This window comes from Salvelinus sp. IW2-2015, unplaced genomic scaffold (genome assembly GCF_002910315.2).
Source record: "Salvelinus sp. IW2-2015 unplaced genomic scaffold, ASM291031v2 Un_scaffold4206, whole genome shotgun sequence".
In the NCBI taxonomy this organism is placed as follows: domain Eukaryota; kingdom Metazoa; phylum Chordata; class Actinopteri; order Salmoniformes; family Salmonidae; genus Salvelinus; species Salvelinus sp. IW2-2015.
This window is the reverse complement of record NW_019945477.1, coordinates 16,336-30,323: the sequence shown is the minus strand read 5'-3', so window position 1 is coordinate 30,323 and position 13,988 is coordinate 16,336. Positions and strand designations below refer to the sequence as shown.

At 46.7% G+C, this 13,988-nt stretch overlaps 1 protein-coding gene and 1 long non-coding RNA gene across 2 annotated transcripts in view; one reads left to right on the top strand and one right to left on the bottom strand.

Moving 5' to 3' along the window:
* Positions 1–13,988, bottom strand: part of LOC139026251 (uncharacterized) — a 31,650-nt gene that overhangs the window by 6,413 nt on the left and 11,249 nt on the right. The gene's annotated exons all lie outside the window — the stretch shown is intronic.
* Positions 2,278–13,988, top strand: part of LOC112077022 (serine/threonine-protein kinase B-raf) — a 15,999-nt gene continuing 4,288 nt past the window's right edge. The window contains exons 1-3 of the mRNA XM_070441536.1: positions 2,278–2,303; positions 4,473–4,592; positions 4,897–5,056. Of these exons, the coding sequence (XP_070297637.1) occupies positions 2,278–2,303; positions 4,473–4,592; positions 4,897–5,056 (306 nt within the window). The remainder of the gene's footprint in view (positions 2,304–4,472; positions 4,593–4,896; positions 5,057–13,988) is intronic.

Here is a 13,988-nt window from a genome sequence, read left to right as displayed (position 1 = left end):
AGTCAACTGAGTTGTGAATCCAATGGGTTGGATTCCCATATGATCGGAGCATTGCCTTCCTTCAAATTGGATTGCCTTTTGGTTATTATAAATGTCTTTTTAAGCTATCACTGCCATCTAGTGGCCACAATAATTTTATGACGAGATTTGGTTCAGGAGTCCAGCGGGTGGCGGTAAATAATCCAATGTTAGCTTTACACTTTTTGTTTTCAACACAATAGCAAGAAGAAAAAATGGACTACTTAAAAATGGAAGATGGCCTCAATGGCACATAGAAAGACCACTCATCTTTGTATATTCTCTGTAGTATCCTTAAAAGGTTTCTTAGAGTTACGACTCATGAGACCTTAAGTACGGTTTAGTATTTAATTGTAACTTAGATTACAATTCTCTCTATCCACCTGGCTTAACTACTGAAGCTTTCTTAATCATAGTTAAATAGGCAGACATAGGAAATAGCTACGGATACGGGAAGCAACCCTCGTCTTGAGTCAATACTGCCATCTATGGTCAACATAAATTACCAGGTTACTACAAGTCTCCATGGCTGGGACAGAAGGTACACCCACTTGCTCCCTAACGTTCCTGCTCTATTTTCTAAACTGTCTCTTCTCTCTCTGTTTCTGTCTGTTCCCCAGGTGAGGAAGACTTTTTTTACGTTGGCCTTCTGCGATTTTTGCCGGAAGCTTCTGTTCCAGGGGTTCCGGATGTCAGACGTGTGGCTATAAGTTCCACCAGCGTTGCAGCACAGAGGTGCCGCTCATGTGTGTCAAAACGACCAGCTAGAGTGAGTTAACTCATCCATCGAATCAATTAATCAATTCACCAGCGTTCTCATGTGTGTCAACTACGACCAGCTAGAGTTGAGTTAACTGATCAATCAAATTAATCAATCATCAAACCAGCGTGTTCTCATGTGTGTCAACTACGACCAGCTAGAGTGAGTTAACGATCATTCAAATTAATCAATTCACCAGCGTTCTCATGTGTGTCAACTACGACAGCTAGATGAGTTAACGATCGATCAAATTAATCAATTCACCAGCGTTTCTCATGTGTGTCAACTACGACCAGCTAAGGTGAGTTAACGATCAATCAAATTAATCAATTCACCAGCGTTCTCATGTGTGTCAACTACGACCAGCTAGAGTGAGTTAACGATCATCAAATTAATCAATTCACCAGCGTTCTCATGTGTGTCAACTACGACCAGCTTAGAGTGAGTTAAACGATCAATCAAATTAATCAATTCACCAGCATTCTCATGTGTGTCAACTACGACCAGCTAGAGTGAGTTAACGATCAATCAATTAATCATTCACCAGCGTGTTCTCATGTGTGTCAACTACGACCAAGCTAGAGTGAGTTAACGATCAATCAAATTAATCAATTCACCAGCAGTTCTCATGTGTGTTCAACTACGACCAGCTAGAGTGAGTTAAACGATCATTCAATATTAATCAATTCACCAGTCGTTCTCAGTGTGTCAACTACGACCAGCTAGAGTGAGTAACGACCAATCAATTAATCAATTCACCAGCGTTCTCATGTGTGTCAAACTACAACCAGCTAGAGTGGTTAACGACCAAATCAAATTAATCAATTCCACCAGACGTTCTCATGTGTGTCAACTACGACCAGCTAGAGTGAGATTAACGATCAATCAAATTAATCAATTCACCAGCGTTCTCAATGTCGTCAACTACGACCAGCTAGAGTGAGTTAACGATCAATCCCAAATTAATCAAATTCCACCAGCGTTCTATCATGTGTCGTGTCAACTACGACCAGCAGAGTGAGTTAACCTGATCAACTCAAATTAATCCAATTCACCACGCGTTCTCATGTGTGTCACAACTACGACCAGCTAGAGTGAGTTAACGATCGAATCAAATTAATCAATTCACCAGCGTTCCTCACTGTGTGTCAACTACGACCAGCTAGAGTGAGTTATCGACAATCAAATTAATCAATTCACCAGCGTTCTCACTGTGTGTCAACTACAGCCAGCTAGAAGTGAGTTATCGATCAATCAAATTAATCAAATCACAGCGTTTCTCAATGTGTGTCAACTACGTACCAGCTAGAGTGGAGTTCAATTCCGATCAATCAAATTAAATCAATTCACCAGCGTTCTCATGTGTGTCACTACGACCAGGCTAGAGTGAGTTACGATCGATCAAATTAATCAATTCACCAGCGTTCTCATGTGTGTTCAACTACGACCAGCTGAGTGAGTTAACGATCAATCAAAATAATCAATTCACCAGCGTTCTCATGTGTGTCAACTACGACCAGCTAGAGTGAGTTAACGATCAATCAAATTAATCAATTCACCAGCGTTCTTCATGGTGTTCAACTACGACCAGCTAGAGTGAGTTAACGATCAATCAAAATTAAATCAATTCACCAGCAGTTCTCATGGATGTGTCAACTACGACCATGCTAGAGTGAGTTAACGAATCAATCAAATTAATCAATTCACCAGCGTTCTCCATGTGTGGTCAAACTACGACCAGCTAGGTGCAGCGTTAAACGATCAATCAAATTATATCAATTTCACCATCGTTTCATGTGTGTCAACTACGACCAGCTAGAGTGATCGTTTACGGAGTCCAATCAATTAATCCCACACTCCTCACGCGTCGCAGTCTCATGTCTACACTACCGAGACCTTAGCTATACGCCCTTGAGGTTAGACTAATTCAATTAATGCCATGGTCTGCACCAGCGTGTTCTTTGCTTGGTTTGTTCTGCATGTCAGACTTACGCAACAGCTAGTACGGTCGAGGTAACCGCAACACACTCAATTTGAAATCAATCTCGACCAGCCAAACGCGTTCATCACATTTGTCGGGTAACATACCGACTCCGTCTAGAGTGACCTTCACGTCATCTTCAAATTAGTACCGCTCACCAGCCTTAGCTTCACACTGGATGGTCAGACTTAGCCGATGACCCGACCCCAGCTGAGTGCACCGTTACGACATTGGAATATCATGTCCACCCAGACGTCCATTGTCGAACTACGCCACGGATGATTCATCTCAATAATTAGTACCACGTTCCATCGTTGGTCATAGACGACCACAGTTGACTGTATCTCATCACCAGCGCCTTGTGTCTTACTGAGACCAGCTAGGTGACGTATACGTTCAAAACTTAAATTACTGTACATGAGTGGTCACTCACGCAGCTAGTGGGTTAACGACCATCATATCAATTCACTCTCAGTGTCAACACGACCCTAGAGTGACAGACTAGCATGCTTGGACCTGTCCCCGAGACGGACGTTTAGATTGACCTGTCCCGAGTACGGACGTTAGCTTGAACGCTGTCCCCGAGACACGGAACGTTAAGCATTGATCTCGTCCCGAGACCGGACGTTCTCATCACTTCCCCAGAGATCCCCATCATTTATTACTATGTGCCGCGAGGGACGGATTACGTTAGGCCTTTTAGATAGCACTGTCCCGAGTTACGGACGTTAGCGGTGACCGTTGTCGGCGAGACGACGTTAGCTTGACCTGTCCCGAGACACGGACGTTAGCATCTGACCTGTCCCCGAGACGGACGTTAGCTTGACCTGTCCCCGAGACGGAACTCAGCTGACCTGTCCCGGGACGGACGTTAGACGTGACCTGTCCCCGAGCCACGTGACGTTAGCTTGACCTGTCCCCGAGACGGACGTTAGCTTGACCTTGTCCCCGAGACGGACGTTTAGCTTGACCTGTCCCCGAGACGGACGTTAGATGACCTGTCCCCGAGGCGGACGTTTAGAGTGACCTGTCCCGAGACGGACGTTAGATTGACCTGTCCCCCGAGACGGCGACGTTTAGCGGGCTTGACCTGTCCCCGAGCGGACGTTAGCTTGACCTGTCCCGAGACGGACGTTAGCTTGACCTGTCCCCGAGACGGACGTTAGCGTGACCTGTCCCGAGACGGACGTTAGCGTGACCTTTTCCCCGAGACGGACGTTAGCGTGACCTGTCCCCGAGGTTACGGACAGTTAGCGTTGACCTGTCGCCGAGACGGACGTTAGCCGTGACCTTGTCGCCAGAAGCGGACGTTAGCTTGACCCTGTCCCCGAGACGGACGTTAGATTGACCTGTCCCCGAGACGGCTTAGCTGACTCCCGTCGCCGAGACGACGTTAGCTTGCCTGTCCCCGAGACGGATTAGCTGTGACCTTGTCCCCGGACGCTTAGCGCCTTGCCCCGAGTACGGACGTAGCTTGACCTGTCCCCGAGACGGACGTTAGGTGACCTGTCCCCGAGACGGACGTTAGCGTGACCTGTCCCCGAGACGGACGTTATAGCGTGGACCTGTCCCGAGGACGGGACGTTAGCTTGACCTGTTTCCGAGCGGACGTTAGTGTGACCTGTCCCCGAGACGGACGGTTAGCCTTGACCTGTATGTTGGGTCTCTGCTTGGTGTCCCGGTTCTAACCTGTATGTTGGGTCTCTCTTGCAGTTTGTTGCTGGTGTCCAAGTTCTTTGAGCACCACCCCATCACCCAGGAGGAGGCGTCATCAGAGGGCACCACCCCCGTGTCCGAGGCCTACCCGTCACTGCCCCCGTCCGACTCCACCGGGTGAGTCTCACAGCTGTCCTGATCCCGTTCTCACCTCGGCACAGTTGAAGGAAAGGAGACGAGGAGAGAAGCCATTTTTAAGACTACTGAAACACAGACTTGATCATCTGCTATCTCCTTGCTAGATTCAATGTAGACTGGAATCTCTGCTAGTGCTTTGCCACATGTCCCCAGTGAGAATGAACCACCCTGTCCTCTCTCTTAACCGCTATCTGAAGCCAGGTTCCTGTCCCCGTCCACCCCCATCCCCCCCAGAGGTTCAACCCCCATCCTCCCTGACCACTAACCTCTCTCTGACCCCCAGGTCCCTGTGCCACGCCAGTGTGTCCCCGTCCAAGTCCATCCCTATCCCCCAGAATTTCAGGCCCGGAGAAGAGGACCACAGGAACCAGTTTGGACAGAGAGATCGCTCGTCCTCCCGCTCCCAACGTCCACATCACACCATCGAACCCGTCAACATAGACGTAAGTCCAACATCCCCCTGTAGTCTGTGTGTGTGATTAGCTCAGACAGTCCCCTGCTGAGACAAGTAGTACTGCTAATGTAGTCTGTGTGTGTGATTAGCTCAGACAGTCCCCCTGCTGGAGACAAGTAGTACTGCTAATGTAGTCTGTGGTTGTTGATTAGCTCAGACAGTCCCCCTGCTGGAGACAAGTAGTACTGCTAATGTAGTCTGTGTGTGGATTAGCTCAGACAGTCCCCCTGCTGGAGACAAGTAGTTCTGCTAATGTAGTCTGTGTGTGTGATTAGCTCAGACAGTCCCCCTGCTGGAGACAAGTAGTACTGCTAATGTAGTCTGTGTGTGTGATTAGCTCAGACAGTCCCCCTGCTGGAGACAAGTAGTACTGCTAATGTAGTCTGTGTGTGTGATTAGCTCAGACAGTCCCCTGCTGGAGACAAGTAGTACTGCTAATGTAGTCTGTGTGTGTGATTAGCTCAGACAGTCCCCCGCTGGAGACAAGTAGTACTGCTTAATGTAGTCTGTGTGTGTGATTAGCTCAGACAGTCCCCCTGCTGTGAGACAAGTAGTACTGCTAATGTAATCTGTGTGTGTGATTAGCTCAGACAGTCCCCCTGCTGGAGACAAGTAGTACTGCTAATGTAGTCTGTGTGTGTGATTAGCTCAGACAGTCCCCCTGCTGGGAACAAGTAGTACTGCTAATGGTAGTTCTGTGTGTGATGGAAGTCAAATGAAACAGCCTTGAGCATTGCGAGAGCTGCTCGGCCAAACCATGAAATAGTGTGTAGCTCAGACCAGTTCCGCCTCTGCTGCGAGTTACAAGTAGTACTTGCTACATGTAGTCATGTGATGTTTGTGAGCGTTAGCTACCAGTCTTAGTACGCAGCCTCGTGGTGAGAACATGCTAGTATCTGCTAGCTCCATGTCTAGAATGCTAGATAATTTTAAAAAATGGTGGAAGCCCTCAAAGGCGATGTCCCATGCTAAAACAAGATCTTTCCATCTAGGAGCTCTCTTTCTGCCCCTCCTCTTTCTGCCCCTCCTCTTTCTGCCTCTGTGTAACATACAGTAAATGCATTTGTTCCAATCATTGAGGCCATTGGATGTATATAGTTGCTCTTTTCGTCAGTGAATGAACTCGCTCTGATCTAGACAAACAGTTTATTTGCCCGGCCAGCAACAAACACGAGGGTCAACTCAACAATGGACTGAACCTTGCACTGTTTGGACAGTTTGTCCTCCTAGTTAGTCTTTCCAGTGGCTTTTCCCAGTAAAATCCCATCCCAGTCTCAGCTGGTTCCATAATTCTAGGTCCATAGTTCTACACTGAACAAAAACATAAAAATGCAACATTTAAAAAAAGTGTTGGTTCCATGTTTCATGAGTTGAAATAAATAATCCCAGAAATGTTCCATACACACAACATTCCTTTCAAATGTTGTGCAAAAAAATCTGTTTACATCAAATCAAGTTTCTTTTATATAGCCCTTCGTACATCAGCTAATATCTCGAAGTGCTGTACAGACACCCAGCCTAAAACCCCAAACAGCAAGCAATGCAGGTGTAGAAGCACGGTGGCTAGGAAAAACTCCCTAGAAAGGCCAACATCCCTATTACATCCCTATTAGTGAGCATCTCTCCTTTGCCAAGATAACCCATCCACCTGATAGGTGTGGCATATCAAGAAGCTGATTAAACAGCATGATCATTACACAGGTGCACCTTGTGCTGGGGACAATAAAAGGCCCTCTTTAAAAAATGTCAGTTTTGTCACAGCACAATCTCACAGATGTCTCAAGTTTGAAAGAGTGTGCAATTGGCATTCTAACTGCAGGATTGTCCATCAGAGCTGTTGCCAGAGAATTTAATGTTCATTTCTCTACCATAAGCATGAGGGGTATTTTTGTCGGTAATAAAGCCCTTTTTGTGAGGAAAAACTCATTCTGATTGGCTGGGCTTGACTCCCAAGTGGTACTAGATTTTCATATGACTGGGCAGGGGTGCATGGGCCCACCCACGTGGCAGCCAGGCCCACCCACGGCTGCACCCCTGCCCAGTCATATGAAAGTCTAGTACCACTTCTATAGTTCCAGTCATACTCACAAAGTTGTGTGTGGTCAGAGGAACGTTCTCCAGCACTTCCACGTGTAGCTCCTCCCCTGTCAGCCAGGAGATGTCTGTGTCCCAGCCAAGAGGCTTCTTCTCTCTGAGACAGGAGACAGGAAGAGGAGTTCACTGGGTTGTATGCAATCTGGACTGTGTTTACAGGCAGTAGGGCCTGTCATCATTCACTATAACTGGCCTGTGGTGTTTACAGGCCAGTAGGGCCTGACATCATTCACTATGAACTGGACTGTGTGTTTACAGGCAGTAGGGCCTGTCATCAATTCACTATGAACTGGACTGTGTTTTACAGGCAGTAGGCCTGCCATCCTTCACTTTGAACTGGAATGTGTGTTTACAGGAAGTAGGCCTGACATCATTCACTTTGCAACTGGACTGTGTGTTTACAGGCAGTAGGGCCTGTCATCATTCACTATGAACTGGACGTGTGTTTACAGGCAGTAGGGCCTGTCATCATTCACTATGAACTGGACTGTGTTTACAGGAAGTAGGGCCTGCCATCCATTCACTATGAACTGGACTGTGTGTTTACAGGCAGTAGGGCCTGTATCATTCACTTATGAACTGGACTGTGTGTTTACAGGCAGTAGGGCCTGTCATCATTCACTATGAACTGGACTGTGTGTTTACAGGCAGTAGGGACCTGTCATCATTCACTTTGAACTGGACTGTTGTTCAGGCATAGGACCTGCCATCATCACTATGAACTGGACTGTGTGTTTACAGCAGTAGGGCCTGTCATCATTCACTTTGAACTGGACTGTGTGTTTACAGGAAGTAGGCCTGCATCATCACGTTTGAACGGACTGTGTCGTTTACAGGCAGTAGGGCCTGTCATCATTCCTATGAACTGGACTGTGTGTTTACAGGCAGTAGGGCCTGCTCATCACCTTCAGCTTTGAACTGGACTGTGTGTTTACAGCAGTAGGGCCTGTCATCATTCACTATGAACTGGACTGTGTTTACAGGAAGTAGGGCCTGCCATCATTCACTATGAACTGGCTGTGTGTTTACAGGCAGTAGGGCCTGTCATCATCACTATGAACTGGACTGTGTGTTTACAGGGCAGTAGGGCCTGCACCTCATTCACTTTGAACTGGACTGTGTGTTTACAGGCAGTAAGGGCTGTCATCATTCACTATGAACTGGACTGTGTGTTTACAGGGCAGTAGGACCTGTCATCATTCACTATGAACTGGACTGTGTTTACAGGCAGTAGGGGCCTGTCATATTCACTATGAACTGGACTGTGTGTTTACAGGCAGTAGGGCCTGCATCATTCACTTTGAACTGACTGTGTGTTTACAGGCAGTAGGGCCTGCCATCATTCACTTTGAACTGGACCTGTGTGTTTACAGGTAGTAGGACCTGTCATCATTCACTATGAACTGGACTGTGTGTTTACAGGAAGTAGGGCCTGTCATCATTCACTATGAACTGGACTGTGTGTTTACAGCAGTAGGGCCTGTCATCATTCACTTAATGAACTGGACTGTGTTACACGGAAGTAGGGCCTGTCATCATTCACTTTTGAACTGGACTGTGGTGTTTACAGGAGTAGGACCTGTCATCATCACTATGAACTGGACTGTGTTTACAGGAAGTAGGGCCTGTCATCATTCACTATGAACTGGACTGTGTGTTACAGCAGTAGGACCTGTCATCATTCACTATGAACTGGACTGTGTGTTTACAGGAAGTAGGCCCTGTCATCATTCACTTTGAACTGGACTGTGTGTTTACAGGCAGTAGGGCCTGTCATCATTCACTTATGAACTGGACTGTGTGTTTACAGGCAGTAGGACCTCCATCATTCACCTATGAAACTGGACTGTGTGTTTACAGGCAGTAGGGCCTGCATCATTCACTATGAACTGGACTGTGTGTTTACAGGCAGTAGGGCCTGTCATCATTCACTTTGAACTGGGACTGTGTGTTTACCAGGCAGTAGGGCCTGGCATCATTCACTATGAACTGGACTGTGTGTTTACAGGCAGTAGGGCCTGTGTCAATTCACTATGACTGGACTGTGTGTTTACAGGCAGTAGGCCTGTCATCATTCACTTAGAACTGGACTGTGTGTTTACAGGAAGTAGGGCCTGGCATCATTCACTTAATGACTGGACTGTGTGTTTACAGGCAGTAGGGCCTGGCATCATTCACTATGAACTGGACTGTGTGTTTACAGGCAGTAGGGCCTGTCATCAACTATGAACTGGACTGTGTGTTACAGGAAGTAGGGCCTGGCATCATTCACTATGAACTGGACTGTGTGTTTACAGGCAGTAGGGCCTGTCATCATTCACTATGAACTGGACTGTGTGTTACAGAAGTAGGGGCCTGGCATCATTCACTATGAACTGGACTGTGTGTTTACAGGCAGTAGGGCCTGTCATCATTCACTATGAACTGGACTGTGTGTTTACAGGAATAGGGCCTGGCATCATTCACTTTGAACTGGACTGTGTGTTACGGCAGTAGGGCCTGTCATCATTCACTATGAACTGGACTGTGTGTTTACAGGCAGTAGGGCCTGTCATCATTCACTATGAACTGGACTGTGTGTTTACAGGAGTAGGGCCTGTCATCATTCACTATGAACTGGACTGTGTGTTTACAGCAGTAGGGCCTGTCATCATTCACTATGAACTGGACTGTGTGTTTACAGGAGTAGGGCCTGGCATCATTCACTATGAACTGGACTGTGTGTTTACAGGCAGTAGGGCCTGGCATCATTCACTATGAACTGGACTGTGTGTTTACAGGCAGTAGGGCCTGTCATCATTCACTATGAACTGGACTGTGTGTTTACAGGAAGTAGGGCCTGGCATCATTCACTATGAACTGGACTGTGTTGTTTACAGGCAGTAGGGCTGTCATCATTCACTATGAACTGGACTGTGTGTTTACAGGAAGTAGGGCCTGGCATCATTCACTATGAACTGGACTGTGTGTTTACAGGCAGTAGGGCCTGTCATCATTCACTATGAACTGGACTGTGTGTTTACAGGAAGTAGGGCCTGGCATCATTCACTTTGAACTGGACTGTGTTTTACAGGCAGTAGGGCCTGTCATCATTCACTTTGAACTGGACTGTGTGTTTACAGGAAGTAGGGCCTGTCATCATTCACTATGAACTGGACTGTGTGTTTACAGGCAGTAGGGCCTGTCATCATTCACTATGAACTGGACTGTGTGTTTACAGGCAGTAGGGCCTGTCATCATTCACTATGAACTGGACTGTGGTTGTACAGGCAGTAGGGCCTGTCATCATTCACTATGAACTGGACTGTGTGTTTACAGGCAGTAGGGCCTGTCATCATTCACTATGAACTGGACTGTGTGTTTACAGGAAGTAGGGCCTGTCATCATTCACTTTTGAACTGGACTGTGTGTTTACAGGAAGTAGGGCCTGCCATCATTCACTTTGAACTGGACTGTGTGTTTACAGGAAGTAGGGCCTGTCATCATTCACTTTTGAACTGGACTGTGGTTTACAGGAAGTAGGGCCTGCCATCATTCACTATGAACTGGACTGTGTGTTTACAGGAAGTAGGGCCTGCCATATTCACTTTGAACTGGACTGTGTGTTTACAGGAAGTAGGCCTGCCATCATTCACTTTGAACTGGACTGTGTGTTTCCAGGCAGTAGGGCCTGTCATCATTCACTATGAACTGGACTGTGTTTTACAGGCAGTAGGGCCTGTCATCATTCACTTTGAACTGGACTGTGTTTACAGGAAGTAGGACCTGCCATCATTCACTTTTGAAACTGGACTGTGTTTACAGGAAGTAGGACCTGCCATCATTCACTTTGAACTGGACTGTGTTTACAGGAAGTAGGACCTGCCATCATTCACTTTTGAACTGGATTGTGTGTTTACAGGAAGTAGGACCTGCCATCATTCACTTTTGAACTGGACTGTGTGTTTACTGTTAGGCATGGTAGGGCCTGCCATCATTCACTTTGAACTGGACTGTGTGTTTCCAGGCAGTAGGGCCTGTCATCATTCACTATGAACTGGACTGTGTGTTTACAGGAAGTAGGCCTGTCATCATTCACTTTGAACTGGACTGTGTGTTTACAGGAAGTAGGGCCTGTCATCATTCACTATGAACTGGACTGTGTGTTTACAGGCAGTAGGGCTGCCATCATTCACTATAAGAAACTGGACTGTGTGTTTACAGGCAGTAGGGCCTGTCATCATTCACTATGAACTGGACTGTGTGTTTACAGGAAGTAGGGCTGTCATCATTCACTTTGAACTGGACTGTGTTTACAGGAAGTAGGCTGCCATCATTCACTTTGAACTGGACTGTGGTTTTACAGGCAGTAGGGCCTGTCATCATTCACTATGAACTGGACTGTGTGTTTACAGGCATAGGGCCTGTCATCATTCACTATGAACTGGACTGTGTGTTTAAGGCAGTAGGACCTGTCATCATTCACTATGAACTGGACTGTGTGTTTACAGGCAGTAGGACCTGTCATTCATTCACTATGAACTGGACTGTGTGTTTACAAGGCAGTAGGGCCTGCCATCATTCACTATGAACTGGACTGTGTGTTTACAGGCAGTAGGGCCTGTCATCATTCACTATGAACTGGACTGTGTGTTTACAGGAAGTTAGGGCCTGCCATCATTCACTATGAACTGGACTGTGTGTTTACAGGAAGTAGGGCCTCCATCATTCACTTTGAACTGGACTGTGTGTTTACAGGAAGTAGGGCCTGCCATCATTCACTATGAACTGGGACTGTGTGTTTACAGGAAGTAGGGCCTGTCATCATTCACTTTGAACTGGACTGTGTTTACAGGAAGTAGAGCTGTCATCATTCACTTTGAACTGGACTGTGTGTTTACAGGAAAGTAGGGACCTGCCATCATTCACTTGAACTGGACTGTGTGTTTACAGGCAGTAGGGCCCTGGCATCATTCACTATGAACTGGACTGTGTGTTTACAGGCAGTAGGACTCTGTCATCATTCACTATGAACTGGACTGTGTGTTTACAGGCATAGGACCTGTCATCATTCACTATGAACTGGACTGTGTGTTTACAGGCAGTAGGGCCTGTCATCATTCACTTTGAACTGGACTGTGTGTTTACAGGCAGTAGGACCTGTCATCATTCACTATGAACTGGACTGTGTGTTTACAGGCAGTAGGACCTGTCATCATTCACTTTGAACTGGACTGTGTTTACAGGAAGTAGGACCTGCCATCATTCACTTTTGAACTGGACTGTGTGTTTAACAGGCAGTAGGGCCTGGCATCATTCACTATGAACTGGACTGTGTGTTACAGGCAGTAGGGCCTGTCATCATTCACTATGAACTGGACTGTGTGTTTACAGGCAGTAGGGCCTGGCATCATTCACTTTGAACTGGACTGTGTGTTTACAGGCAGTAGGTCCTGACATCATTCACTGAACTGGACTGTGTGTTTACAGGGCAGTAGGCACTGTCATCATTCACTATGAACTGGACTGTGTGTTTACAGGCAGTGGACCTGTCATCATTCACTATGAACTGGACTGTGTGTTTACAGGCAGTAGGACCTGTCATCATTCACTTTGAACTGGACTGTGTTTACAGGAAGTAGGACCTGCCATCATTCACTTTGAACTGGACTGTGTGTTTACAGGCAGTAGGGCCTGGTCATCATTCACTATGAACTGGACTGTGTGTTTACAGGCAGTAGGGCCTGTCATCATTCACTATGAACTGGACTGTGTGTTTACAGGCAGTAGGGCCTGCCATCATTCACTTTGAACTGGACTGTATGTTTACAGCAGTAGGGCTGCCATCATTCACTTTGAACTGGACGGTGTGTTTACAGCAGTAGGGCCTGTCATCATTCACATTTGAACTGGACTGTGTGTTTACAGGCAGTAGGGCCTGCCATCATTCACTTTGAACTGGACTGTGTGTTTACAGGCAGTAGGACCTGTCATCATTCACTATGAACTGGACTGTGTGTTTACAGGAAGTAGGGCCTGTCATCATTCACTATGAACTGGACTGTGTGTTTACAGGCAGTAGGGCCTGTCATCATTCACTTTGAACTGGACTGTGTGTTTACAGGCAGTAGGGCCTGTCATCATTCACTTTGAACTGGACTGTGTGTTTACAGGCAGTAGGGCCTGTCATCATTCACTTTGAACTGGACTGTGTGTTTACAGGCAGTAGGGCCTGCATCATTCACTATGAACTGGACTGTGTGTTTACAGGCAGTAGGCCTGTCATCATTCACTTTGAACTGGACTGTGTGTTTACAGGCAGTAGGGCCTGTCATCATTCACTATGAACTGGACTGTGTGTTTACAGGCAGTAAGGACCTGTCATCATTCACTATGAACTGGACTGTGTTTACAGAAGTAGGACCTGCCATCATTCACTTTTGAACTGGACTGTGTTTACAGGAGTAAGAGACCTGCCATCATTCACTTTGAACTGGACTTGTGTTTACAGGAAGTAGGACCTGCCATCATTCACTTTTGAACTGGATTGTGTGTTTACAGGAAGTAGGACCTGCCATCATTCACTTTTGAACTGGACTGTGTGTTTCAGGCAGTAGGGCCTGGCATCATTCACTATGAACTGGACTGTGTGTTTACAGGAAGTAGGCCCTGCCATCTTCACTTTGAACTGGACTGTGTGTTTACAGGCAGTAGGCCTTTTTAGCTTGCTACATAGATAGATACGCTAACCTATTAGCCATGTTATTGCTGACTTGTGATCATTGGCCTTGTTTTATTTGTATTGTCATTCCAGCTTTAGTTACATGCTTTAGTTACAGCATTTACAG